Source organism: Acinonyx jubatus, chromosome B4, assembly GCF_027475565.1.
Source record: "Acinonyx jubatus isolate Ajub_Pintada_27869175 chromosome B4, VMU_Ajub_asm_v1.0, whole genome shotgun sequence".
Taxonomy (NCBI): Eukaryota; Metazoa; Chordata; class Mammalia; order Carnivora; family Felidae; genus Acinonyx; species Acinonyx jubatus.
The window spans coordinates 131181951-131209446 of NC_069387.1; the positions used below are offsets into that span (position 1 = coordinate 131181951).

Consider the following 27496-nt stretch of genomic DNA (forward strand, 5'->3'; position numbering starts at 1 on the left):
TCAATCTGACTTCTTTCCTTTAGCATAATACACTTGAAGTTTGTCTGTTGTCGAGTGTGTCAGTAGTTGCTTATTTTATTTTGTTTGTTTTGCTGATTAGTAACCCATTATATGGATTTATCACAATTCTTTATCCATTTACCAGTTAAGATATTGGGTTGTTTTCAGATTTTGGCAATCATGGATAAAGCCGCTGTAAAGATTTACATACAGATTTTTTTGATGAACAAAAATTTTCATTTCACTTAGATAAATATACCCAGGAGTAGGACTGTTGGGTTGTATTATGTTATGTTTAGCTCTATAAGAAACTTCCAAAATTACTGTACCATTTTGCATTCCCACCAACAACGTAGGGGAGTTCTAGTCGCTCTGCATCCTCATCAGCTCTTGATATTGTTAGGTTTTGGTGGTGTTAGTGTTTAGCTTTTTTTTTTTTTTTTTTTTTAACTTTAGTCATTTAATATGTGTGTGGTAATACTGTGGTTTTAATTTACATTTCCCTAATGAGTAATGATATTGAGCATATTTCCACATACTTGTCATTTGTATATATAATTTGAAAATGTTTCTTTTTATTCATTTAAGTAGCCTCTCACCCAGTGTAGGGCTTGAACTCGCAAACTCAAGATTAGGAGTCTCAGGGGGCACCTGGGTGGCTCAGTCAGTTAAGCATCTGAATTCGGTTCAGGTCATGATCTCGCGGTTTGTGAGTTCGAGCCCTATGTCAGGCTCTGTGCTGATAGCTCAGAGCCTGGAGCCTGCTTCGGATTCTTTATCTCCCCCTCTCTCTGCCCCTCCTCTGCTTGCACTTTGTCTCTCTCTCTCTCTCTCTCTCTCTCTCTCTCAAAAATAAATAATAGACATTAAAAAAAAAAAAAAAGATCAGGAGTCTCCTGCTCTTCCAACTGAGCCAGCCAGCTGCCCTTAAAAATGTTTCTGTTTGAATCTCTGCCCCTCCTTTTTTAAATTGGTTGCTTGTTTTTTTGCTTACTGAGTTTTGAGAATTCCTGATAGTCTAGATACATGTCCTTAATCAGATATGTGATTTGGAAACATTTTCTACCGTTTGTGGCTTTGATTTGTTAAAGTCCAATTTATCACCTTTTTTCTTTGATATATCATGCTTTTAGAGTGAAATCTAAGTAATCTTTGCCTAATCAAGGTCATAAACATTTTTTCCTGTTTTCTTCTAGAAGTTTTAGTGTTCAGGGAATCCAGCTGACTCAGTCCATAGAGCATGCAACTCTTGATCTCGGGGTTATGAGTTTGAGCTCTGTGTTGGGCCTAGAGCTTACTTAAAAAAAAAAAAAATAGAAGTTTTAGTGTTGGGTTTTACATTTAGGTCTGCGATCCATTTTGAGTTAATTTTTTGTATGTGGTGTGAGGTATGGATTAAGGTTAATTTTTTACAGATGGCTGTCCAGTTTTTTTAGGACCATTTGTTGCAAAGACTCTTCTTTCTCCATTGGATTGCATTTGTATTTTTGCTGAAAATTAATTGCATTCATTTCTATGGCTGCCATAGTAAAGTATCACAAATTGTCTGATTCGGAACGACAGTAATATTATTTCACAATTTTGGAGGCCATAAGTCTGAAATCAAGGTGTCATTAGGGCCATGCTTATCCTGCAACCTGTAGAGGAAGGATCCTTCCTTGCCTCTTCCAGCTTCTGGTAGCGCCAGATGTTTGTTGGCTTGTTACAGTGTAATTCTAGTCTCTGCTTCACATAGTGTTCTCCCTGTGTCTCTTCACATTGTCTTCCCTCTCTGTAGGTCTGTGTCCACATTTTTATAAGGACAACAGTCATATTGAATTAGGGCTCACCTTAACGATGTCATCTTAAGTTGGTTAAATTAGTAAAGACCCAGTTTCCAAATAAGGTCACATTCTGAGGTATCGAGGGTTGGGACATCAACATACCTTTTTTGGGGAAACACAGTTTAACCATACATTAATTGGCAATATGTATGGGTCTATTTCTGGATTGCGTGTTCTGTTCCATTGTTTTATGTGTGCGTCCTTTTGCCAGTGCCACACTGTACTGCAGCTTTATAATAAGTATAGAAATAAAGTAGTGTGAATTCTCCAGCTTTATGCTTTTTTTTTCTAAAATTTTTTTTAATGTTTATTTTTGTGAGAGAGAGAGTGCAAGCAGGGGAAAGGCAGAGAGAGAGGAAGACACAGAATCTGAAGCCAGTTCCAGGCTCTGAGCTGTCAGCACAGAGCCCGATGCAGAGCTTGAGTCCATGAACCGTGAGATCATGACCTGAGCCGAAGTCAGACACTTAACCAACTGAGCCACCCAGGCACCCCTCCAGCTTTCTGCTTCTTGAAAATTGTTTTGAGTATTCTGATTCCTTTGCTCATTCGTTTATATTTTAGAATCAACTTGTCAATTTCTCCAAGAAATCCTAGGATTTTGATTAGAATTATGTTGCATCCTTTCCTTGTTCCCAGTCTTAAGGCTAAAGCATTCAGTCTTTCATCATTAAGATGTTAACTGTAGGGGCACCTGGTTTTCTCAGTCGGTTGAGTGTTTGACTCTTGATTTCAGCTCAGGTCATGATCTCACAGTTTTGTGGGTTCGAGCCCGCATCAGGTTCTGCACTCGCAGTGTGGAGCCTGCTTAGGATTCTCACTCTCCCTCTCCCTCTGCCCTTCCCCCACTCTATCTGTTTCAGAATAAAAAAGTAAATAAATAAAAATAAATAAATAAAATATACATTTATATGTATAATAATATATTTATTTATATTATTTATATTATGTTATTTATATATTTATATTATATATTATAATATGTTAATATTTAATATGTAATATATTAATATATAAGATAATTAATATATATTATATATTTATATATTTATATATTATTTATATATTTATATATAAAATAATATTTTTATATATAAAAATAAATAATAAATACATAAAAAATAAATAACTGTGGGATTAAAAAAAATTTTTTTTAATGTATTTTTGAGGGACAGAACGCAAGCGGAGGAGGGGCAGAGAGAGAGGGAGACAGAACCTGAAGCAGGCTCCAGGCTCCAAGCTGTCAGCCCAGAGCTCAATGTGGGACTTGAGCTCATGAACCCATGAGATTGTGACCTGAGCCAAAACCAAGAGTTGCTGCCCAGGCGCCCCAACTGTAGGATTTTTGTAGATCTCCTTTATTAAGTGAAGTTTTCTTCTATGACTAGTTTATTGAGATTTTTTTTTTAAATCATGAATGGATATTGCCTTTTATCAAATATTTTTTTTCTGTATCTGTTGAGATAAACATAGTTTTTCTTCTTTAGGCTGTTGCTACACTTAATTACATTGATTGATTTTTAAATATTGAACATGTCTTGCATTCCCAAGACAAATCCCAATTGGTCTTGATGGTGTTGTTCTTTTTATGCATTGTGGAACTTACATGAAATGTTTATAATATTCTCTTATTATCTTTTTACTGTTTCTGGGATCTGTAGTGATATATCCTCTTTCATTCCTGATATTGGTAATCTCTGTCTTCTCACTTTTTTCAGAGATTTATTGATTTTATTGATCTTCGCTAAGGAGCAAATTTTAGTTTCACTGATTTTTGTGTCCACTTCACTGATTTCTGTTATCTTTGTTATCTATGACTCTCCCCCCCCCCCCGTTCTTCTTCATACTTTGCATTAAATTCACCAGTAAGTTCAACAACTTAAACAATGGACAGATTCCTTGAAAGTGCACAAACTACCAAAGCTCACTCAAGAAGAAAAAGATAATCTGAATCACCTCATCACTATTAAATAAATTATAGTTGGAAACCTTTCCACAAAGAAAACTCCAGGCACAGAAGATTTCATTGGTGATTTTTACTTAACATCTAAGGAAGAAGTAACACCAGCTTCTACACAAACTCTTCCTGAAAATTGAAAGGGAGGGACTACTTTCCAAATCATTCTATAGCAAATATTGTCCTGACGTCAATACCAAAAAAGGCGTTACTAGGAAAGAAAACAGATCATATGTCCTTCATCAGCATAGATCCAGATATTCTCAACTTAGTTTTAGCAAATTGCATTCCACAATGTATAAAAGGGAGAATGCGTTGTGATGACCCAGTGGGATGAGCTTCAGGTATTCCTCATTTTCCTTTCAGGTTTTTCTTTTGCCAACCCTGGGTACTTTCCTCACACACATGCTGTGACCAGTATTCAGATGAAGATTGGGAACACCCTCTGCAGATTTCTGGAGTTCTTTGCGAGTTCTGTGCAAGCCTCCCTTCTCCATGTCTTTGCTCTCCTTTGGCCTCCTCTAGCTCTCCACTCTGTGTCCTGGGCCAGCCGGCAAACTATCCAGGTGGGAACTGGGATGATGATTTGTTTTCTCTGTCTCAGGGCTCACTGTCCTGTGCTGCCTGTCTTCCAATGTCTGAAAACCATTGTTTCATGTATTTTTCTGTTTTAGCTCAAGTTGGGAAAGTAAATCCAATCCTTGTAACTGTCTTGGCCAGATGTGGAAGTCCATAGTTGGAATTTGAAATGATTGAGTCACATTTTATTGTGTCATTATATCAAAATGCTGAAGTAAACATTTTCATGCACATACTGTTTTGCTTCTATTGAATTTAAAAAAAAATTTTTTTGATGTTTATTTATTTTTGAGAGAGACAGAGACAGAATGCGAGTGGGTTGGGGCAGAGAGAGAGGGAGACCCAGAATCTGAAGCAGGCTCCAGGCTCTGAGCTGTCAGCACAGAGCCCGACGCGGGACTCAAACCCACGAGCTGTGAGATCATGACCTGAGCCGAGGTCGGACGCTCAACCAACTGAGCCACCCAGGCGCCCCTATTGAATTGTTTCTTTACATTTCCAGGAGGAACTTACTGGGTCAAAGAGTATGAAAATATTTATCGGTATTCCATTCCCAAGGGAACATACCAATTTATAGCAATTCATGAGTGAACTAATTTTTTTTTAAGTTTATTTATTTTGAGAGAGAGAGAGAGAGGAGGGTCAGAGAAAGAGGGGGACAGAGGATCCAAAGTGGGATCTGTGTTGACAGCAGAGAGCCCAATGCAGGGTCCGAACTCACGAACCATGAGATCATGACCTGAGCCTGTCAGACACTTATCCGACTTAGCTATCCAGGTGCCCCAAACTAATCTTCTTTCACAAACCTAGTTTTTATAGTATTGAGTATTTTATTTCATCATTATTTTTTTAAGTAGGCTCCATGCCCAGTATGGGGCTTATGATAATCGAGACCAAGAGCCACATGTCCTATTGACTGAGCCAGCTAGGCACCTTGAGTATTGTATTGTATTGTATTGTATTGTATTGTATTGTATTTATTTATTTACTTACTTACTTATTTATTTATTTATTTATTTAAAGATTTTATTTATTTTAAGAGAGTGTGTACACACGCATGAGCAGGGGAGGGGCAGAGAGAGGAGAGAGAATCCCAAGCAGGCTTCCCACTGTCAGTGCAGAGCCTGATGTAGGTCTCGATCTCACATGACCTGAGATCATGACCTGAGCTGAAATCAAGAGTCAGATGCTTAACTGACTGAGCCACCCACGCGCCCCTGAGTATTATATTTAAAAAAATAGTTTTATGGGGGCATCTGGGTGGCTCAGTCAATCATTGAGTGTCCATCTCTTAATTTTGGCTCAGGTAATGATCTCAAAATTCGTGGGTTTGTGCCCCATGTCAGGCTCTGCCCTGACAGCATGGAGTTTTCTTGGGATTCTCTCTTTCTCTCTGTCCCTCCCTTGCTCATGCTCTCTCTCTCTCTCTCAAACTTAAAAAAATAGTTTATGTATGTTTATGTACATATATATGTAAATACGTATAGTTATACATACATATATATGTGTATATATATATATATATATATATATATATATATATTCATGTGTGTTTGTATGTATATGAATGCTTCCATCACCAAAGGGTCTGATCTCCTTGGCTCTCTGGGTCTCAAATTCAAAACCTCCAAGAAGGGATTTATCAGGCTATTTTGGGAAAGACACTCATGCCTGGTCTCATCATGTTTGGCAATAGCTGTTGAGTTGTATGATTGGTCCATTTCACATCTGTGTTCACCCAGAACCAATCAACTAGGGTCAGAGAGATGAAGTCACATAAATGTAAACAGCTTCCCAGAATTATGTAGATGGAAAAAAGTGAGTAAGGGAAGCAGTTTCAAAAGTTTGGGGTTAGTGTGGTAGGGAGGTTGCTATTTTCCAGACACCCAGAAGAAGGGAGAATATGGCATAAATAAAATACCAGTTATTACCATGGTATGAAATGTTTTTACTTTTTTTTTCATTTGCTGTTGTTCCTTCATTCGTCTTATTTATCTAACATATTAGATAAATGTTTATTGAGAGACTTCTGAGTGCCAGGGATACAGAGGGAAGCAAGATGCAGTCTAGTTTTGTGGGGTCAGTTGGCCAAAAAAGAAAAAGGGGTAAAAATGCTATGGGATAAGTGCTGTGATAGACTTATTCACAAGGCTTTATAGGAGCACAGGGAGAGAACCTCAGCTAAAGGCAGAGAAGAGACATGAAGGTATATTAGTTATCTTGGATGCGTACACGTCACCCTAAAACTTAGTGGCTTAAAACAAAAATAATCATTTATTATCTCTTACAGTTTCTATGGGACAGAAATTCAGGAGCATCTTGGTTGGGAGATTGTGGCTCATGAGAGGAGAGAGTCTCTTATGACATTGCTGTTAGATGTTGGGCTGGAGCTGCAGTCATCTGAAAGCTTGGGACTAGGGGATCTGCTTCCAAGGTGGCTCACTTAAGTGGCTTGCGAAGTTGGTGCCTCTCCATGGGGCTTCTTGGGTGTCCTCACAGCATGGCAGCTGACTTCCGCCGGAGCGGGTGATACAAGAGACCAAGGTGGAAGCTGCAATGCCATCTATGGCCTATCCTTGGAAGTTATACATGGTTACTGCTGCTGTATTGATTGGTCTCAGAGGTTAGCTGGAGTTCAGTGTGGAGAGGACCTACACAAGGATGTGAATACCAGGAGGTGGAATCATTTGGGGCCATCTTGGAGGCTGGTTACTACAGAAGGCTTCTTTCTATGACAAGGTGTTGTTTCAGTCGAGTTGTTATAAATAGGAGTCTACCTGACAAAAGGAGAAGACCACTATGCACTAAAGAATGGAGACATTTGGGCAGCTGATAGGGGTAGACCAGCATCACTGTAGTGTAAGGTAGATGTGGGGAGAGAGAGGTAGAAGCAGGTGGTGTAGGACCTTGTGTTGTTAGAGAATGTGGCCCTTATTCTAGGTGTGAGTTAAGCAGGAGATCAGGGATCAGATTTACATTTCAGAAAGATAATGTTGGCAAAAGGAAGCAGCTGGAAATAGGAGCCTGGAGCTTGGGGGAAAGGTGTCCTCAGAGGAAAGAGTGGTTGTGAAGCTTGGACAGCGCATGAGGTTGCTGGAATAGCTCTGAGTAAGGAAAGCAAGGGCCGAGGGTGGCGCCCACATACATTTTAGAGGTATGCTGAGGAAGAGAAGCCAGTAAGAAAAACCAGTAAGAATCCCAATGTTTCTGTACCCTACCTTGAGAAAAGTACTCAAAATATTTTCCAATAAAATGTTCATGTACCACTGATCATTTATTGTCTGATTTTTTTATTGAAGTATAGTTGACATACAATGTTATATTAGTTTCAAGCGTACAACATAGCGATTAGACAAGTTGCACATGTTATGCTGTGCCCACCACAAGTGTAACTACCATCTGTCATACATCACCATTACAATACCACTGACTGTGTTCCCTGTGCTGTACTTTCCATCCCCATGACTTATTCATTCCATAGCTGGAAGCCTGCATTTCCCACTCCCCTTTCCCCATTTTGCCCACCCCCTCACCTCCCTCACCTCTGGCAACCAACAATTTGTTCTCTGTATTTATGGGTCTGTTTCTGCTTTCTGTCTGTTTGCTTGTTTTGTTTTTTAGAGTCCACATAAAAGTGAAGTCATCTGATATTTGTCTTTCTCTGGCTTATTTCACTTAGTGTAATACCCTCTAGGTCTCTCCATGCTGTCACAAATGGCAAGATCTTATCCTTTTTATGGCTGAGTAGCAGTCCATTGTGTGTGTGCATGTGTGTGAACAGTACATCTTCTTCTTCTTCTTCTTTTTTTTTTTTTTTTTTTTTAAGAGAGAGAGGGAGCATGTATGAGTGGGAGAGGGGCAGAGAGAGAGGGAGAGAGAGAATCCTAAGCAGGTCCATGCCTAGCATGGAGCCTGACACAGGGCTTGATCTCATAACCCTATGATCATGACCTGAGCTGACATCAAGAGTCAGACACTTAACTGACTGAGCCACCCAGGCACTTCAGTATCATCTTTATCCATTCATCTGTCGATGGACATCTGCGTTGCCTATCTTGGCAATGTAAATAATGCAGTAAATATAGGAGTGCATATATCTTTTTTTAAAATGTTTTTTAACGTTTATTCATTTTTGAGAGACAGAGCACAAGTGGGGTAGGGGCAGAGACAGAGGGAGACGCAGAATCTGAAGCACTTCAGGCTCTGAGCTGTCAGCACAGAGCCTGACGTGGGGCTTGAATCCACGAACTGTGAGATCATGACCTGAGCCGAAGTCGGGCGCTTAACCGACTGAGCCACCCAGGTGCCCCTGCATATATCTTTTCAAATGAAATTTTTTGTTTTCTATGGATAAATATCCAGTAGTATAATTATTGGATCATACAGTATTTCTATTTTTAATTTTTTGAGGAACTTCCATACTGTTTTCCACAGTGGCTGTACCAGTTTGCATTTGCATCAATACTGCAGGAGCATTCCTTTTTCTCCACATCCTCGCCAACACCTGTTATTTTTCTTGTCTTTTTGATTCTACCCATTCTGACAGATGTAAGGTGGTATCTCATTGTGGTTTTGATTTACATTTCCCTGATAGTGAGTGATGTTAAGCATCTTTCTGTTTGTCTGTTGGCCGTCTGTGTGTTTTCTTTGGAAAAATGTCTATTCAGGTTCTCTGCCCATTTTTAATTCATATTATTTGCCTTTTTTTGTGTGTTCAGTTGCGCAAGTTCTTTATATATTTCGGATACTAGCCCTTTATTGCATACATCATTTGCAAATGTCTTCTCTCATTTAGTAGGTTGCCTTTTCATTTTATTGATTGTTTGCTGTGCAGTAGTTTTTTATTTTGTGCAGTCCCAATAGTTTTATTTTTGTGTTTGTTTCTCTTACCTCAGGGGACCTATCTAGAAAAATGTTATTACTAAGGCCAATTTCAAAGAAATTATTGCCTGTGTTTTCTTCTAGGAGTTTCACGGTTTCATGTTTCACATTTAGGTCTTTAAGATTTTACTTTTTTTTTTAATGTTTATTTATTTTTGACAGAGAGACAGAGACAGAGCATGAGCGGGGGAGGGGCAGAGAGAGAGGGAGACACAGAATCTTAAGCAGGCTCCAGGCTCCAGGCTCCCAGCTGTCGGCACAGAGCCCAACCCGGGGCTCAAACTCACAGACTGTTGAGATTGTGACCTGAGCTGAAGTTGGACGCTCAACCGACTGAGCCACCCAGGCGCCCCTAAGATTTTACTTTTTAAAGCGTCTGTAGTAGCTACATTATCCTCTTACACCAGCCTTTCTTGGACTTCCCTGCCCTTGCACCTCTCGCTCCCAATTAGTTGTTACCAATAGTTTTCGGTGTCCTATCATTTTTTCACAGAGAAAAACAGCCTTCGGGATCTCAGCCCCTTTAGAATACAAATATTTCTGCTTTTGCTGGTCTGGGCTTTCGTGTTCCCTGGCAAATGTATGACCACCTCTGCAATTGTGGCAACCCTGCTGTATTGTCAAGAAAACTAGGATGGAAGGTCAAGAGTGGAGGAAGGACAAAATCTCCTTCCTAACACACACAGATTTACAGGTTCATCTCAGTCTTTGCTTTGTGAACAAAATTTGCCTTTCAGGAAATTGTAGGTTTTGCAAACTAGGGAGAAATATACTGGAGGCAGAGTAAAAAGATTCCTTTAAGCATGTAAATTTAATTAAAAAGAAATCCTTCTGTGGCACCTCAAAGTTGCTTGCATCAATCCTGTTTTTCAAAAGTTTCTTTCTGCCTCTGTACCCCTGTGACAACAGCAGGGCAGCTGGTGACGTGGCTAAGTTCTTAGCTGCTTCCACCAACTCCCAGATGGCTGCTTTCAGGAAGTTGCCATAGTGACCAGAGGCAGGAAAAACCTGCCTGCCCAGCTTAGCAATATCATATCCGGCTTCTACTGGGAACTTGGAGACTCAAGGGCAGTTGGCGGGAGATGTGGCATATGCATATTATTGCAGAGCCTCTTTAAAGTGTATTTAGAATTTGACCATTTCTTGCTGGTCCCACTGTAGTGAAGCCAACGTCATTCCCACCAGTGGCACTCCTGCCTCTGCACGGCAGCCAGAGAGCTTTTAAAACCTAAGTCAGATTCAGGTTCCCCTCTGCGCAGAACCCTGCTGTGATGTCCCAACTCCCTGAGAATAAGATACAAAGTCTGCACACATCGTCAGGCCCACTGTGACTCCTGCCGTGTCTCCCACTCAGGTGTGCTCTTGCTCTTCCTTCCTGGTCCCCAGCCTGCTGGCTGCCTTGCTTCTGCTTCAGCCTTCCAATTATGTTCCTGCCTCAGAGGCACCAGCTGTTCCTTCTGCCTGTCTCCCTTTTCCCTCAGATAGGACTTGATCCTTCACTTCCTTCTTTAGTCTTTGCTCAGATGTCCCCTTATCCTCAAAAGTTTTTTTCTGACCACTTTATTATACATAGCCCCTCTCTTCTATACTCTCTACACTTTACCTTGATTTATTTTTCTTACAGTACTGAAGTTGTCATGATCTGGCTCAGCTATTTCTGTGTTTTTTTGTCTGATTCTCTACTGTAACGTAACAGCTGGGACTTGGGATTTTTGCTGTTGCATCTCAGCCTTTAGAACCATGCCCGGCATGCCCGGGGACGCCTGGTGGCTCAGTTGTTAAGCATCCGACTCTTGGTTTCTGCTCAGGCCATGATCTCATGCTTCGTGGGATGAGCCCCGCTCCGGGCTCTAGCACAGAGCCTGCTTGGGATTTTCTCTCTCCCTCTCTCTGCCCCGCCCCCGCTTGTGCTCACTCTCTCTCTCTCAAAATAAGTATACTTAAACAAAAAGAAACAACAACAAAAAAAAACATGCCTGGGTTGTGGTGGTGCTCAGTAAATGCTTGTTGAGTGAATGAATGAGTGGGAGGCAGGTCAAGGTCGGAATTGTCTCCCTGGCTCTCCACAGCTGGAGACAGCTCATTTCCTCCACTGTAAGCAACACCCGCTTCCTTCACACTTTCTCTGTCCCTCCAGAAGAAAACAACCAAATCACTACCTCTGTGGTGTCACTACCTCTGAGGATGCTGGTGATGATCTAGCTGGTGGCTGTGTGAGATCAATGCACCAGGCCAGATGGGAGGTAGCATGGTTTTGTAGGAGGCTACATTATTGGAGTCTGTTTGGAAAACTGTATGTGGGTCTTTTGTAGGCTAATTTTTTCTGTATAACGAATAGAGGCATCTACTTCAAAACATGTTACAAGGATTAAATGATGACATGATTTTGAAACTTCTCAGTCCCTTTAATGTAAAAATATGTAATGTTCTATCCAGCACAAAGCTCTGATTGAAACCAGGCCCTACATATCTGTTACACTGAAGGAAGACATTCGGTTCTCATGACTGTCCTTGCGCAGAACAGGCAAGGCTAGGACAGCTGACCTGTTAGGGAAGCAGGTTCTGCCATCTGGCTCTCAGTGGAGCTTGTCTGGAAGCAGGTCTCCCAGTTGGGCAGCAAGGCCTCCCTGATGGGCATTTAGGCCAAATGTGGCATGGTCAGGGTGAGTCTGAGGCAGGGGCGGAGGTTAGTGACCAGTTGAGCTGCACTTACTCGCTACGAGATGACTCTTGCCCCCAGATTTGCAGATAGGTCTTTGAAGAGAATGGGGACTTTTTTCACATGGCCACTGTGAGCATAGGCTCGAGCTAAGGCACCTATGGGGTGATGTTTTCTCAAAAGTTCCCTTTGCTTTTCTTTTTTGCTTCTTTCTCAGTCACCTGACCCTTCTGGCCTACCAGAATTCTGTGGCAGAGAGCCTGGCGAAGTTCTGTGGGCCAGAACAGCAATGGCCACCTGAAAAATTGACAAAAGCAGATGTTCCTTTTAGGTCTGGGTCTGGGTGAACATGATTTAAAAAACTGGAAGGCAGCTTGTCCTAAAATATTTCAGCCACCTCTCCGTATTGCTACTTCCTTTTTATTTCACAGAGTCCAAGCCTTTCATTCCATAGTTGGAAATAAAAGGCTTCATATTCAGAAAAGGCTGAAGAAGCTATTCCAGAAACTGCATTTCTGTTGAAGCTCAAGTAATAACAGATTCTTTTTAGATCTAATAGGAGCAGGTTAGAAATGGGAAGTTAGAAATTGAGAGGACACGCCAGACAATGGCTTTTTCTTATTTTTAAAAATTGAAATGTAATTCACATGCTATAAAATTTACCATTTTTAAAGTGTACAGTTCAGTGGTTTTAGTGTTTCATACTGTTGTGCAACTGTCACCACTATCCCATATTCCGGAACATGTTTCTTCTCCCCAGATGGAAACCCTGTTAGCAGTCACTCTGCAGTCCCACTGCTCCCCCCATCCCCAAGCTTGGCACTCACTACCCTATTTTCTACCTATGGATTTGCCTTTTCTGGACATTTCACTTGAATAGAATCCTACAGTATTCATCCTCTTGTGAGCGGCCTCCTCACTGAGCGTAATATTCTCATGGTTCGTTGATAGGGCCGCACGTATCAATACTTCACTTTCCTTTTTACAGCTAAAGAGTTTCTGTTGTATGGACAGTCCATACATTTTGTATAGCCATTCGTCAGTTGGCTTTTTTCTCCTTTTTGGCTAAAATGAATAATGCTGCGGTGAACATCCGTGTACAAGTTTCCGGGTGGACATGCTTTCATTTCTCTTGGGTGAATAACTATAGGAGTGGAATTACTGGTCATGTGGGAACTCCGTGTTTACCTTTTTGACAAACTGCCAGACTGTTTGCAACAGCAGCTGCTTAATTTTATATTTTAAGTCCCACCAGGGATGTGTAAGGTTCCACTTTCTCCACGTCCTTGTCAGCACTTCCTTTTTGTTACAGCCATCTTAGTGGGTGTGAGGTGGTATCTCATTAAGGTTTTGATTTGCATTTCCCTGATGAGCAGTGATGTCCAGCGCCTTTCACTTGCTCTTTGGCCACTAACATCTCTTTTTGGGGGAAATGTATATGTGGATCTTTTGCCCATTTTGTCTTTTTTATTGTTGAGTCCTCATTTTGTGAGAGGACAATAAAAGGGAGGGAGGCAGGAGTTTCAGTGGCAGCAGGAGAGATCTAAATTAGATTGTGGTCTCTTGGTTTCCCAGCTGCAAGGCTGGTGACAAATATGGTAAAGCTGGACGGCTTGGTGATGTTGTAAATGTCAGTATTGAGGTGAATTAGAGGCATTGATCCAGAAGCTAATTTGTGTTCTACTGAATGGTTCCTCAAAGATTCTGGCTCGGGGAAACTTATTCATGGAGGTTTGGGTGGTGGCTGGTTTTCTCTTTTCTCTTCTCTTCTCTTCTCTTCTCTTCTCTTCTCTTCTCTTCTCTTCTCTTCTCTTCTCTTCTCGGAAGAAATATGTGCCTGAGCCTAGGGCATCCGGAAGTCTGTATATAGGATTCCCTCCTTTAACAACAGTGGGAACTGAGTGGACACTCCCCTTGGCTCACAGAACTGTTGAAAACATCAACAGCTGCTTCAGAACATATCCTGTGTCCTCTTTCAGATGAAATGGTCAGAATAGGAACCTTTTCTTTCAAGTGTAACTTTTCCTTCTCACTGCCCCTCAGCCAGCAAAATCACAGTGGTGGGTAGAAAAGACACCCAGCAGAGGGGCTGCATTAGAATGACTTTCCCCTCTGCTCTCCTTCTAGGGCAAATGTTTCTGGACCAGATGAAGCCTGAGGAGCCTTCCAGCTGTATGATAATAGGCTAGGAAGCCTTCTGAGTGTGGATTTGCTGAAGACTTGCCCTGCCTCTCTGCACAATGTCAGGTGGGAGGCAGGCCTGGGGCTGGAGATGGGTGAGAGGCTGCCCAGAGGGAGGGGAGGGTCTCACTTGGGAGGGCCATCCAGTGGAATGGAAACAGGCAGACCTTTGAGGGTAAGAGTGGGAGAAAGGAGGAGGTCCTCCTGTGGGTCATATAGGATTACCATAACTTTGCTCAGATCTCCAGTATCCCCGAACCTCACACTTGGGTGGAGGAAGAGCCAAGGAGATGAAATTTGGTTATGTTTTGTAACGTGTGGCTTTTTTTCTTTTCCTTCCTCCAGAAAGTTGCTCATCTAGGTCTCTTCCTCTCCCTCACCATCCCACTTCAGATGGTGCAGTCCCTTTGCTGTTGGGCGCCCTTGTTGGGGGGAGTGGGGGAGATCCCAACTTGAATTTTTCCCCGGAATGCTCTGAATTTTCTTCATCTCCTATTCCTGGTCCTCCTTGATTTTAGGAAGCCACACACCTTCTGCCAGTGGCCCCTTCTCAGCCCTGACTCCAAGCATGTGGCCCCAGGAGATCTTGGCCAAGTCCACGCAGGTACAGCTCTGCTCCCAGGCTGTGGCGCCAAAGGGAACCTACTGCTGTAGCTTCCTGGGAGTGGGTAGCCACACCCCTGTGGTCATTCAGGCTCAGAAGCCACCATCAGACCTGGCATCTTAGCTCTATGTCCTCTGGGAATCAGTCATTAGGTCAGAGGAAAAGTATTATGGCATCGTGTGCCCAGTGTTATTAGGATGCAGAGATGCATAAAATCTGTTTCTTACCCTGATCTTATTTTTGACCTCTAAGGAGAACAAGGAAAATGCTAGGCCAGTTTGAGAGGGTGGTGGCCCCTGTAGCTGAGTGATAACCACAGAGGCTTCAAGGAAGGGTGGCCTTCGATCTGAGTCTTGAATGCCAGTAGAATTTCAACAGACAGCAATGTAGGTGGCATTTTACAGAATTTGTGGTGCCAGACCTGTGGCCATACAACTGACTCTTCCTCATCGTGGTTCTAGAAGGAAGAGTCAGTGGAGCAACCAGAGTTCTTCTATGATGAGTTCGGTTTCCGCGTGGACAAGGAAGGTAAGATGGAGCTCCTGGTGTAATCTTGCTGGTGTCTCTTGTAATCTTGTTGGTGCCTGGAGCTCCAGCTCTGGTGACTCTCACTGTGCAGCTGTGACCCGGGCTCTGGGTGTTTCACCTGCTTCTTCATCAACAGTGCTGCATGCTGTTACAAGTATATGGAAACTTCTGATTTTTTAAAACTTAGATTAATTTTATTGATCTTCACATCTGATAATAAAAGCAATAATGTTCATTTAGTGAAGTTGAAAAATACAGCAAAGTATAAAGATAAAAACAAAGTGACTCCTAATCCCACAACCTAAATATAATTGCTGATATTTTAGTTTATTCCTTTCCTGGTTTTGTGTGTGTGTGTCTTTATATACTTTTCATAACTAAAATTATGTCATCTATTCATTTTTTATATTGCTTGTATAGCATTCCTTCTGTTAGTTAAGACTTATTTTTTTTTAAGTTTATTTAGTGTGTGTGTGCGCGCACGCGCCCGCACACACACACACAGGGAAGGGGCAGAGGGAGGGACAAAAAGAATCCTAAGCAGGCTCCACATTGTCAATGCAGAGCCCGATGCAGGGCTCGAACCCATGAACCATGGGATCATGACCTGAGCCAAAATCAAGAGTCAGACTGAGCCACCCAGGCGTCCCAGGACCTCTTTAAAAGCATTTTTTCCAGTGGTTGCATTATATGCCATTATAATGGATTTATCATAACATTTTATAACTACTCTTATGTAAGTGAGCTCCTAGGCCATTTCCATTGTTTTCTATTCTAAATACACCTGCTGGTTCCCAGGCGGGCTGTCAGGAAGGCTGTCTGCCCGAACCCAGGCCAGCCTAGCCCAGGCCAGCACTAGCCCTGCGGGAGTTTACTGGGCTGAGGCCAGTCCTCTTCAGGTCGCTCATGTTCCAGTTCTGACACAAGTTTTCCTTGTTCTCTGGTTTGCAGGCAGATACATGGAAGTTAAAACCCAGGCCTGTGAGGAACACAGGGAACTCTCTAGCATAATGGAAATGATGGGGACCACATTGAGACATTTGTTTATTGATACCAAAGTATACACTTAAAATTTGTGCATTTTGCTGTGTGTATGTAAATTCTCGAATGGTGAAGTTTTGGAAAGCTGAGGCTGAGGGTGAGCCTTTACAATGAGTGAGAACAAGGATCTTTGTAAGGCTAACGCTCCCTCGTGTTGCCTGGTGCCCACAGGAGCTTTGTCAGTGTTCACGCGACCATTTCAGGGGCCGTCTGCGGGTTGTCCACCCTCCACTGCTGCCTCCCCAGTGCCTCGAACAAAACCAAAGGTGGTCTTGGCCTTGTGGAATTCCCAGGCAGCAAACAAATAAATGCATGCTGGGGGCAAGAAGAACTCTGAAGAAATCGGGCTGTGGAGAAGGGAGGTGGATTGTGTGTTAGGTGATGAAGGAAGGCTTCTCCAAGGGGAGACATTTGGATGGAGACTAGGAGGAAGTGAGGCAGTGAGCATAGCCGGGGGAGGGAATAAGAAGGACAGAGATCCTGAGCTTGGTGAGGAATAGCGGGAGCCAAGGGAGCAAGAGGAGAGCAGTAGGTGATGAGGACGGAGGGGCCAGGCTGGAGAGATGTGGTCACCGAGCCTCGTGAGGCCTCTCGTCTGAGTGAGCAGAGTAACGTGGTCTGACTTGTGTCTGGCAAGGGGCACTCGGACTGCTGAACACCTTTAGGGAGGCAGGGGTGGAACCAGGCAAGTGAGAAGGCCTCACGATGACCCAGATGGAAGTCAATGACTTGGTCAAGGGCCATATCAGAGGTGGTAGAAGTGGTGAGAATCTGCCAACATATTTTGCCTGTGGGTTGAATGTGGGAGTAAGTTGAGCTGGAGCCAGAAGGGCTTCTGAGATCTAAGCCTGAGCATCTGGAGAGTGGAGGGGGGGTGTCTTTGGATCTGGGAGGGACTGGCCAGGGGCAGGTTTGAGAGAGAAATTAAAGAGCTCGCATTTGCTCGTGAGGATGCCTATTGGACATGCACCTGGAGCCACAGGAAGCTGTTGGAAACGTGGCTCTGCATTGGCCAGATCTGGGCACTGGACCCAAAGCCCAGGGCCTATCCCTGCTCACCACTGCGTCTCCCGGCTCTATCCTGACAGACGGTGCCAACCCCGGTTCCGGCAGGCCGTCAGGTGTGTCTCTGATGGAGGACCCTCCACAGAGACTGCGCTGGCAGGCCCACCTGGAGTTCACCCATAACCATGACGTGGGGGATCTCACGTGGGACAAGATTGCTGTCTCTCTGCCCCGCTCTGAGAAGCTTCGCTCCTTGGTGCTGGCGGGCATCCCACACAGCATGAGGCCACAGGTGAGGCGGCGAGGGACCTGCAGAGGGCCCGCGGGGGTTCAGGTGTCCCACTGGACACTCATGGAGGCTCCCCCTCAGCTGTGGATGCGGCTTTCTGGAGCCCTGCAGAAGAAGAGGAATTCTGAGCTGTCCTACCGAGAGATGGTGAAGAACAGCTCCAACGATGAGACCATTGCTGCCAAACAGGTGAGGCTGGGATGGCACCAGGGGCCCTTCAGAAAGTGTTTTCTGGTCAGAAACTACGTGTGGGCCTGCAGGAGGGCGGTAAGCCGCCTGGGGTTACGGGGACCCACCCTGTTGGTCTGTCCTTGGCAGGGGTGGCCCAGGAGAGCAGGCAGCTGTGTGGCGGCCCTTCCACTCACAGACATGTGTCTGGAGCAAGCCTGTACTTCCTGGGTCCCTGTAGGCAGAAGGGACCATTGTTAAAAGATGACCTGGGTGCACATTAGGATCACCTGGAGACTTTTTATTCTTTAAAAATGTTTATTTTTGAGAGATAGTTTATGCAAATGTGCATGCACATGCACACACACAGGCATGTGTGCTCGGGGGAGGAGCAGAGAGAGGAAGAGAGAATTCCAAACAGGCTCCACACCATGAGCACGGAGCCCAGTGTGGGGCTCGAGCCCATGAACCATGAGTGAGATCATGACCTGAGCCAAAATCACGAGTCAGGTGCTTAATTGATGGAGCCACCAGGCACCCCTCACCTGGAGATTAGTATAGATTTCCGGGCCTCATTCTAGAGATTCTCATTCTGTGATTCTGGCTTGAGGCCCAGGGATCTGTCGTTCTATTTTTGTAAGATCCCCTGGTGAATATGTGGTATCAGCTACACATAGCTGAGCTCTAATCCTGAAGGAAGCACATATGCTTTGACCCAGAGCATTAGGAACCCTCATTCTGGGTGAGCCTGCCTGGGGTTTGTCTGACACGGAGGTCTCCCAGCCTCCCTCCCAGGGTGGTGCCTTAGGTGTCACCAGTGTGGAGGGTGCGGGCCTGCATCTCACAGGGCCTCGTTGTGGGTGGGCTGCTGGCAGATCGAGAAGGACCTGCTCCGCACCATGCCCAGCAACGTGTGCTTCGCCAGCGTGAGCAGCATCGGGGTGCCCCGCCTGCGCAGGGTTCTCCGGGCACTGGCCTGGCTCTACCCAGAGATCGGCTACTGCCAGGGCACGGGCATGGTGAGCACATCCTGGAGGGGAAAGGGGATGCCCCCGCACTGGCAAACAGTGCCGTCCTGGGCAGTAGGATGGGTGGTAGGGCTGGAGGTGGGGGTCCCCGTGGAGGGCCGGGGCTGCCAAGTATGTTGGTTCCAACCCTGAGGAGAGCGCGCGGTCTACGATGTGACCTCTGGGGCGGTGCCGCTTCTAGTTCACATGGAGACCCGGGTAGAGGCCCCTTGTCCCCCTGCCCTGGCCAGGTGGCTGCCTGCCTTCTGCTGTTCCTGGAGGAGGAGGACGCTTTCTGGATGATGTGCGCCATCATCGAGGACTTGCTCCCCGCCTCCTACTTCAGCACCACCCTGCTGGGAGTCCAGACAGACCAGCGGGTCCTGCGCCACCTCATCGTCCAGTACCTGCCTCGCTTGGACAAGTTGCTCCAGGAGCACGACATCGGTAAGGGCCAGCACCCACCCTCTTTGGGGTTGGGGGTCCTGTGTCCCTCTCAGGTATCACAAGTCTGAGGTCCCCAGATGTAGCCAGCAGTGGACAGGGCAGCCAACTGCGTTGGGAGGAAGGCTCCCACCTGATGATGGCTGAGCTTAGACCCAGCACATCACAGTCTGTCGTGCTCTTGTTCTCGGACAGCCTGTCTCGTCCCTCCCCTTGGAGTGGTCAAGGCTCTTGCTGCTCTGTGGGAGCTACCCTCCAGCTTCTCCCCAGCTTGTGTGCCTGGGAGCCCCCCCCCCCCCCCGCCTTTCATTCCATCCCCTGCTGGCTGTGTTGGCCATCCCTGGTCCCAGCCACAGGGGGCTCCTGTCTGTGTCCACAGAGCTGTCTCTGATCACGCTGCACTGGTTCCTCACGGCCTTCGCCAGCGTGGTGCACATCAAGCTGCTGCTGCGCCTCTGGGACCTGTTTTTCTACGAGGGCTCCCTGGTGCTGTTCCAGACCACGCTGGGCATGCTGCGGCTCAAGGTGCTGCAGTAGCCCCGTCCCCACTGGGGCCGGACGCAGATGCTCTGGCACCCCTCCTCTGGGGGCCGAGTGGGGTTCAGCCTTCAGCTTCCTGTGGCCTGAGCACCGGCCCCTCCTGAGAGGCCCACGGTGGGGGGGCCCCGACCTGAGGACAGTGAGCAGGGTCAGCTCACGGGCCTGACGTTTGGCAGTGACGCTCCCTCCCCCCCACTCCTTCCCTCGTGTGGCTCAGGAGGAGGAGCTGATCCAGTCCGAGAACTCGGCCTCCATCTTCAACACGCTGTCAGACATCCCTTCGCAGATTGAGGACGCGGAGCTGCTGCTGGGGGAGGCCATGCGGCTGGCTGGCTCCCTCACGGACGTGGCCGTGGAGACGCAGCGCCGCAAGCACCTGGCCTACCTCATTGCGGACCAGGGCCAACTCCTAGGGACCAGTGCCACCACCAACCTGTCACAGGTGGGCCCATGAGGAAGGAGGCCCTACCTCACCCCCAGCGTGGGGGTCCTCGAGGAAGCCCGAAGTGAGAGAGGCTGCAGGGAACCCGCCAGCCCTTCCTTGCTCTGCTGCCCCCTCCCCAGCCCGGCACCCGGGGCTTGGCCCAGTCAGACCACAGCTGTGGAATGACCCGCTGCCCTTGGCCTTCTGTGCATCTCTGCTGTGACCTGCCGTTTAGCTGTGTGGCAGACCCAGCTTTGAACCGACTGCATTTCTGATGCTCAGAGCTGGCTGCGGAGGCCGTTTCAGATGAGGTGGCACAAGTGAGATGTTGGCCCCAGGAGGAGCTCGGTTAGCTTCACCACCCCTGCCGGCTGCCGCTGACCCACACTCCCTGCCTGCAGGTCGTGCGGCGCCGGACCCAGCGGAGGAAGTCTGGCATCACCTCCCTGCTCTTTGGTGAGAACTGCCATGGCTGCCGGTGCCAGGCTGGGTTCAGGGACTCCTTCCCTGCCTGCGAGTTCCAGCTTGCGGCTCCCAGCGCCCCAGCAGGGCAGGGTGGCGGTGTAGACTAGGAGGCGTCTGTCCTCAGACCCCCACGTGGACCCTGAGCATCCTTGGGGTTGGGGAGGGGGTGCAGGCCAGGGGCCATGGCTGCTATAGCTCACTGGGGCTCCCAGGGGAGGATGACCTAGAGGCGCTCAAGGCCAAGAACATCAAGCAGACGGAACTGGTAGCCGACCTCCGGGAAGCCATCCTGCGTGTTGCCCGCCATTTCCAGTGCACAGACCCCAAAAACTGTAGTGTGGTGAGTTGTGGGCTCAACTTGGGGGCTCTCCCTCCCTGGCCCCATCCTGAGGTAGCGGAGGCCCTGGCGAGGAGGTGCCTCTCCTCAGTGGACCTCTCTGCTGTTGGGGCAGGAGCTTAGCCCAGACTACAGCATGGAGAGCCACCAGCGGGACCACGAGAACTATGTGGCATGCTCACGCAGCCACCGGCGCCGAGCCAAGGCCCTGCTGGACTTCGAGCGACATGACGACGATGAGCTGGGCTTCCGCAAGAACGACATCATCACGGTGCGTGGGCACGTAGGCGCAGCTTCAGCGAGAGGTGGGGAGCTTGGCAGCGGGAAGCAGGGTGACCCCGGGGCGCCCGGGATCTGTCCCTGCTCCACCCACATGGCTGTAGGCACGGGGCCTGGGCAACCAAAGCTTTGCTTCCTCTTCCTCTCTGCCTACCGCGCAGATCATATCTCAGAAGGATGAGCACTGCTGGGTCGGGGAGCTGAACGGCCTGAGAGGTGAGGCCTCCGTCTGGAGGAGGGGTGGGCCAGGCATTGAAACCAGGAGCCCTTCTGTCACCCTCCGGCCTCAGCAGGAGCCGGGCTTCCTCAGCCTGCCGGCCTGCCCTCACGCGGCCCCCACGGGGCCCTGCTTCCCCCGCAGGCTGGTTTCCAGCCAAGTTTGTGGAAGTCCTGGATGAACGGAGCAAAGAGGTAAGAGGGCGTACAAGGTACGGCTGTCCCTGGGAGCTGCTGCCGCCGCCTCAACCCTGGCGCGTGCTGGCTGGTGGCAGTGGCTGTGAGGACGGGGAAGGGGTGTCTGGCCGCAGGCGTGGGACTGGGGCCTCTCAGACCCTGTCCCCCGCCGTCAGTACTCCATCGCGGGGGATGATGCTGTGACAGAGGGGGTCACGGACTTGGTTCGAGGGACCCTCTGCCCAGCTCTCAAGGCCCTGTTTGAACATGGGCTGAAGAAGCCATCCCTGCTGGGAGGTGCCTGCCACCCTTGGCTGTTCATCGAGGAGGTAAGTCAATGGCTGGACCCACGTCCCCAACTGTCCTTCTCCTTGAGCCCTTCCTTGGGCCCTGTAGAGCTGGCGCAGGAGCTCATGGGTGGCAGTATGCGCTTGGTTGGACTCTGTGACTTTGATCTGGTACCTATCCTGGTGTCCCTCACACTCACCTTGACCCCCAGGCAGCAGGCCGGGAGGTGGAGAGAGACTTTGACTCGGTGTATTCACGCCTGGTGCTGTGTAAGACGTACAGGTAACAGGCCCAGCCGCCCTGCCTGGTGTCCTCCTAGCAGGGTCTCCTGGTGGTTTTGTGGGGAGGGGGTGGGCACAGCCCGAGCCCTGCATGTCAGGGCAGCCACGGCAGCTTCGGTTCCTCCCTCAGGTTGGATGAAGATGGCAAAGTCTTGACCCCGGAGGAGCTGCTCTACCGGGTAAGTGGGTGGAGGGTGGTGCGGGCGTCCTGGGTTGGCAGCTGGAGCCCCCGGAGTGACAGCTGGGCCCTCCCAGGCTGTGCAGTCTGTGAACGTGACCCATGACGCTGCACACGCACAGATGGATGTCAAGCTCCGTTCCCTCATCTGCGTGGGACTCAAGTGAGTATCTGCCCACCGCGGGCCAGTGACCGTCCTGTCAGATGAGTGGTAGCCTGGGCCGTGGGCCTGTGGGGCAGCGGGGTGCCTGTGAGCTGGACAGACGAGGCAGCTGGGGTGCCTTCCGGGGTGCCAAGGGCCTTCCTCAGGTGCGAGACCAGCCATCGTTTTGTGGGCTGGGGAAGGCACACACTTCAGCAAGGTGACCGGTGAGGGGGCTCACCAGAAACAAGGCCATCACAGAGAACTAGGGAGGGGCACCTGCCTGAGGGTAACTTGGGCATCTGTGAGGCCCAGACCTGGGTCAGGGTGAGTGTGGTGTCTAGATTTGCCACTTGGCAGAGGGGGCAACCTCCAGGCTGCTGTGACCCAGGCCAGGGTGGGAGGAGGGGTGGTTTGTGGCGGCAAAGCTCCCGGAGCTCAGAACGCGGCTGTGGGCCTCACTCAGGGGCTGACCAGCAGGGCTGAGGCCCCTGGGCAGCGGGTGTGGTGGAGTCTGACACACAGGGATGGAGCCGGGACAGGGCTGAGGGGAGCGAGGGCCATGGGGACAGGGGCCCTGGGGGATGGGTGGGCCCCTGCGCGTGTCCCTCAGCGTGGGGGAGCAGGGCGCGCCGCAGAGACCTGGCTAAGAGCGAAGGCGCAGTCACCCGATGAGGTCACAGCACAGGGAAGGCAGCTGGGGGTGGGCAGCCCACTCTTGCCCGCTTGTCCCCAGCGAGCAGGTCTTGCACCTGTGGCTGGAGGTGCTCTGCTCCAGCCTGCCTACCGTGGAGAAGTGGTACCAGCCCTGGTCTTTCCTGCGCAGCCCTGGCTGGGTCCAGATCAAATGTGAGCTCCGGTGAGTCCCCGCCCCTGCTTCGGAAGCCCTGCCCGGTGGCTTGGGGTGGGAGAAGCGGGGGCAGAGCTGCCCTGAGGGAGACTGACGGCCTCCCCACTCCCTCCCTCACCTCCAGCGTTCTCTGCTGCTTCGCCTTCAGCCTCTCGCAGGACTGGGAACTTCCTGTGAAGAGAGAGGTGGGTGGCTGGGGTCCGTCCTCAGCCCCACAGCCTGTCCTCCCGTCTGGGGGCCGCCTGGGGTGGGGCAGGCCAGGCAGCTGAGCTGGCAGCTCGCGCCAAAGCTTCTGGGCCGGCTGAGGCGGGAGGGCCCGTGGGGACCCCAAGTGGCGGCATCACCTACACAAACCACTCCGGCCCCGCCGCCTTGGGCTTTCCTTGCCGTGGCTCTAGCGCCTGTGCGCCCGTGACGGGGGACTGTCCCTGTGTGCAGGAGGAGAAGAAGCCACTGAAGGAGGGTGTTCAGGACATGCTGGTGAAGCACCACCTCTTCAGCTGGGACATAGACGGGTGATGCTCCTCCTCCGGTGGCCGTCAAGCCCACACCTCCCCCAGGCACCCGGCTCCCGAGCAGCCCCCTCCTCAAGCAAGCGGAGAACAGCACGGTCCTGGCCGGTCTTGGGGCTGCTCTGGGATGGGGTCTGAGGTGGCCCAGGCCCATTCTCAGCTGCGGGGTCAAGGGAAAGACGCACCGGAGCTCTGGCCAGGCACCACGACACAGCGGGACGCCACCTGGGGGCACCCAGGAGTGTCACGGGAGGACAGTGGGAGGCAGGAGCAGAAGGTGGGGCTCAGCCTATTTTTCCCGGTACCCAGGGGAGGGCTCTGCACAGGCATTTACAGAGACCCCAGGCCCCCATTTCACAGTTTGTACCGACCAAAAACCTTGTGAGGAGGTGGAGAGCCAGGTCTGTTGTGTCAGTTTTTGCTCAGGAAGGGGATGGGGGTGGCCAGAGGCTCCCTGGCCTCTTTGGTTTGTAAATAAAGTGTGTCTTTGAGAAATCACCTCTTGTCTTCTGTCCAGCCAGGGCCACAGCTGTATGTCCAAGGTTCTGTCCTTCCTGGAATCATCTAGAAAGCCTAGGACCCAGCCATACCACCCACCTGTTCCGTGGAGTGAACAAAAATGGACCAAAGTCAGTGTTTTTGTTTTTATTTTAAAAAAGTCCACACAGCTTCCCGACCTCTGTCCCGGCACTGGTTTGGTGATTCCATCTAAATCCCATTAATGATAGTGACAGGCCAGAGGGAGCTGAGGAGGCCTCCGTTTGAGGGCTGACGCCCCCCACCCCCCGCCACCTCCCGTCCCAGGGCCATGGTGGCTGCGATGAGGCAGCGGGACGGAATGTGGGCGGGTGGCCAAGGAGGCGCCTCTGCCCTTGTGGCACAAGTATGGAGCAGGGCACAGGTGGGGCACAGGCGGTGGCAGGGTGTCTACATGTCAAACACGCGTGATGGGGCTGACGAAGGCTGCATCTAACCCCAGGAGCAGTGGTCTCTGGGCCCTTCTATATTGTGCACAGGATGGGAGGGAGCTCCAATCCACCTCCCAGCCCCCAAAAATATATGTATATATATGTATGGCGATATAGAATATAGAGGTATATACACCTGTACAGAAAACGTTTGCCACCAACCGTTAAATGGTTACACTACACCAAGACACTAAAATGGCAAGGGGCTCCCCTCCCAGAAGCCTGGGACCCTGGGGTTGGCATCGAGGGGATGGGGAGGTAGAGGCCCAAGCTGGTTTCTTCCCTCATAGGGAAAGGGGACTAGAAGGAAAGAGAGTGACCCTGGGCCTCGCCTGCCTGAGCCAACTGCAGCCAGACTGCACCTCCGACCTCACAAAAGGAGGTCAATAGAACGGCCCTGGCCTGTCCAGGCCTCCTGAACTCTGGGGTTAGACCAAAGCTGCTCCTTGGCAGCCTGTCTCCTTGGTGAGTCTGAGCCAGGGGGCGGCACGGCCTGCTCCAGTCTCCTGGGGCGGGGAGAGCAGGGCCTATGATTGTCAGGACTCACGACCACACAGAGGTGGGATCAGGCTCTCCCCAGCTTCCAGCCCCTCCCATCCTGGCCCTGCAGCCCGAGAGCTACAAGCAGGAATCCCAGTGGAGTTGCAAGTCGTGACCATCGAGGAAGTCCGTGGAGAAGAGGCTGGGGGTGGTGGTGCTGAGCGGGGCCAGGCTGAGCACGGGGCCTCCCGACGACAGCTCCAGCCAGTCCATGCTGTCCAAGTGGCCGTCAGCCAGGTCCAGGCCCACGCTGCTGGGCTCGGGGGCAAAGTGCAATTCCGAGGTGTCCATGGGCGAGGGGGGGTGGTCCAGGATAGCAGAGCTGCTCAGCATCTGGCTGTGGAGGTCGTCAATGAGGGAGAGGGGCTCTGGCCCCTCGTGCCCGCTGGTCAGCAGGGGCAGCCCCGTGCTGCTCTCCAGGAAGTCCTCCAGGCGCCCAGGGAGGGCAGGTGAGCCTGAGGGAGGTGGCGTGGCCTGGGGGAGCTCGGTGGAGGGTGGGGACGGTGCGGCCAGGGGCGACCCGCAGGTTGCTGTCGAGGGGGGCTTCTCTTTCCCTGGTAGGGATGGTGGTGGCTCCTTGAAATCTGCTGAGATTTCTGCCAAGCAAGAAAGTGAAGGGATGTCAGAAACCAGGCCTGATTAATCAGGACCCGAAGCTGGCCCGACTTTATACCACATACAAAGGTTAACTCCAGATGGGTCAAAGGTCTAAATTCAGGAGCTTAAACTACAAAACTCTTAGAGGGAAATGGGAAATCTTCACTGGACTTGTCAACGATTTCTTGGTTGTGACACCAAAAACACAGGTAACAACAAAAATACACACACTGGACCATATAAAAATTTAAAACTTTTGTGCGTTGAAAAGACCATCAAGAGAAAAGACAGTCCGTGGAATGGGAGGAAATGTCCACACACCATGTATCTGATGGGTCACATCCAGAGTGAAGAACTACAACTCAACCCCAAGGAACCGAAGGCAGAGACCCCACAAGATCTGCAAAGGACCCGTAAGGACAGGAAAAGATGCTCAACCTCATTAGTCACTAGGGGAAAGGCACGTCAAAAGTATAAGGAGACACCACCTTGGGGCGCCTGGGTGGCCCAGTGGGTTAAGTGTCCGACTCTTGATTTTGGCTCAGGTCATGATGATCTCACAGTTCATGGGTTCAAGCCCTATGCTGGGGCTCTGTGCTCTCAGCACAGAGTCTGCTTGGGATTCTCTCTCTCCCTCTCTCAAAATAGATAAATAAACTTAAAAAGAAAAAAAAGATAACCACCTCACACCAAGTCAGCTATTATTTTTTTTTTAAAAAATCCAAAGTGTTGGTGAGGATGTAGAGCAGTCCGAAACCTTGTGCGTGGCTGGTGTGAATGAAAATGGCGCAGCCGCTGCGGGAAGCCATGCAGGCTAGTGGGCCGGTGTTCACAGCAGCAGTACTCACAACAGCCAAAGGCGGAAACAAGTCAGGTGTCCATCAATGGAGCAGATGAGCAGCATACTCTATCCCTACAGCGGGCTACCATTCGGCCACAAAAAGGAAGGAAATTCTGACACCTGCTACAACACGGATGAACCTGGAGGGCATTCTGCCACGTGAGGCAAGCCAGAAACCAAAGGACAAAATAATATAGGATTCCACTGATGCGAAGCTCCCTAGAATAGGCGAATTCAGAGCCAGAAAAGAAAACAGAGGTTACCAGGGGCTGGGGGGAGGGGAAGGGGGAGTTACCATCTACTGGGAAACAAGTGTCAGTATAGGATGACGAAAAAGATCTACACATGGATGGTGGTGATGGTTGCACAACACTGTGAATGTATTTAATGCCACTGAATTGTGCATTTTGAAATTATTAGAATGGCAGATTTTCTGTGTTTAACCACAAAAAAAAAAAAAAAAAAAAAAAATTCTGCAGAAACCAGGCTTGCTCCTGGCCCTCCCGGGCCTCTCCCCACCCCCGTCCCCTCTGGGCATGACGATCTCCCCAAGCTCAGTCTCCCCAGCTGCCACCACGGGGGGCCCTGCTGGCCCCCACCCACCCCGTTCAAAGGCCTTCTCCGGCACAGTTGCCCCGGCTCTGGCCAGTTGTGTGTTTTTTGGGTGGCAGGCAGCACGCCCGGCTCCCTTTCTC

General features: G+C 49.2%; 2 protein-coding genes across 12 annotated transcripts in view; one reads left to right on the forward strand and one right to left on the reverse strand.

Annotated features, from left to right (window-relative positions):
- SGSM3 (small G protein signaling modulator 3) overlaps nucleotides 1–24353 on the forward strand; it is a 50234-nt gene extending 25881 nt beyond the window's left edge. The window contains exons 2-23 of one of the 4 annotated variants that reach the window (XM_027070656.2): nucleotides 4147–4346; nucleotides 14027–14146; nucleotides 14599–14684; nucleotides 15146–15212; nucleotides 17342–17550; nucleotides 17629–17736; nucleotides 18591–18734; nucleotides 18974–19169; nucleotides 19546–19691; nucleotides 19924–20148; nucleotides 20532–20586; nucleotides 20808–20935; nucleotides 21048–21203; nucleotides 21373–21427; nucleotides 21573–21622; nucleotides 21781–21933; nucleotides 22104–22174; nucleotides 22304–22352; nucleotides 22429–22514; nucleotides 23230–23352; nucleotides 23468–23528; nucleotides 23782–24353. In XM_027070656.2, coding sequence (XP_026926457.1) covers nucleotides 14140–14146; nucleotides 14599–14684; nucleotides 15146–15212; nucleotides 17342–17550; nucleotides 17629–17736; nucleotides 18591–18734; nucleotides 18974–19169; nucleotides 19546–19691; nucleotides 19924–20148; nucleotides 20532–20586; nucleotides 20808–20935; nucleotides 21048–21203; nucleotides 21373–21427; nucleotides 21573–21622; nucleotides 21781–21933; nucleotides 22104–22174; nucleotides 22304–22352; nucleotides 22429–22514; nucleotides 23230–23352; nucleotides 23468–23528; nucleotides 23782–23862 — 2256 coding nt within the window. In that variant the 5' untranslated portion in view covers nucleotides 4147–4346; nucleotides 14027–14139 and the 3' untranslated portion in view covers nucleotides 23863–24353. The remainder of the gene's footprint in view (nucleotides 1–4146; nucleotides 4347–14026; nucleotides 14147–14598; nucleotides 14685–15145; nucleotides 15213–17341; nucleotides 17551–17628; nucleotides 17737–18590; nucleotides 18735–18973; nucleotides 19170–19545; nucleotides 19692–19923; nucleotides 20149–20531; nucleotides 20587–20807; nucleotides 20936–21047; nucleotides 21204–21372; nucleotides 21428–21572; nucleotides 21623–21780; nucleotides 21934–22103; nucleotides 22175–22303; nucleotides 22353–22428; nucleotides 22515–23229; nucleotides 23353–23467; nucleotides 23529–23781) is intronic. The other 3 variants (XM_027070655.2, XM_027070657.2, XM_027070658.2) reach the window with 3 other exon arrangements.
- Nucleotides 24354–24807: 454 nt separating this feature from the next.
- Nucleotides 24808–27496, reverse strand: part of MRTFA (myocardin related transcription factor A) — a 210282-nt gene continuing 207593 nt past the window's right edge. For all 8 annotated transcript variants that reach the window (XM_053226838.1, XM_053226840.1, XM_027070651.2 and 5 more), the window contains one exon: nucleotides 24808–25959. In XM_053226838.1, coding sequence (XP_053082813.1) covers nucleotides 25442–25959 — 518 coding nt within the window. In that variant the 3' untranslated portion in view covers nucleotides 24808–25441. The remainder of the gene's footprint in view (nucleotides 25960–27496) is intronic.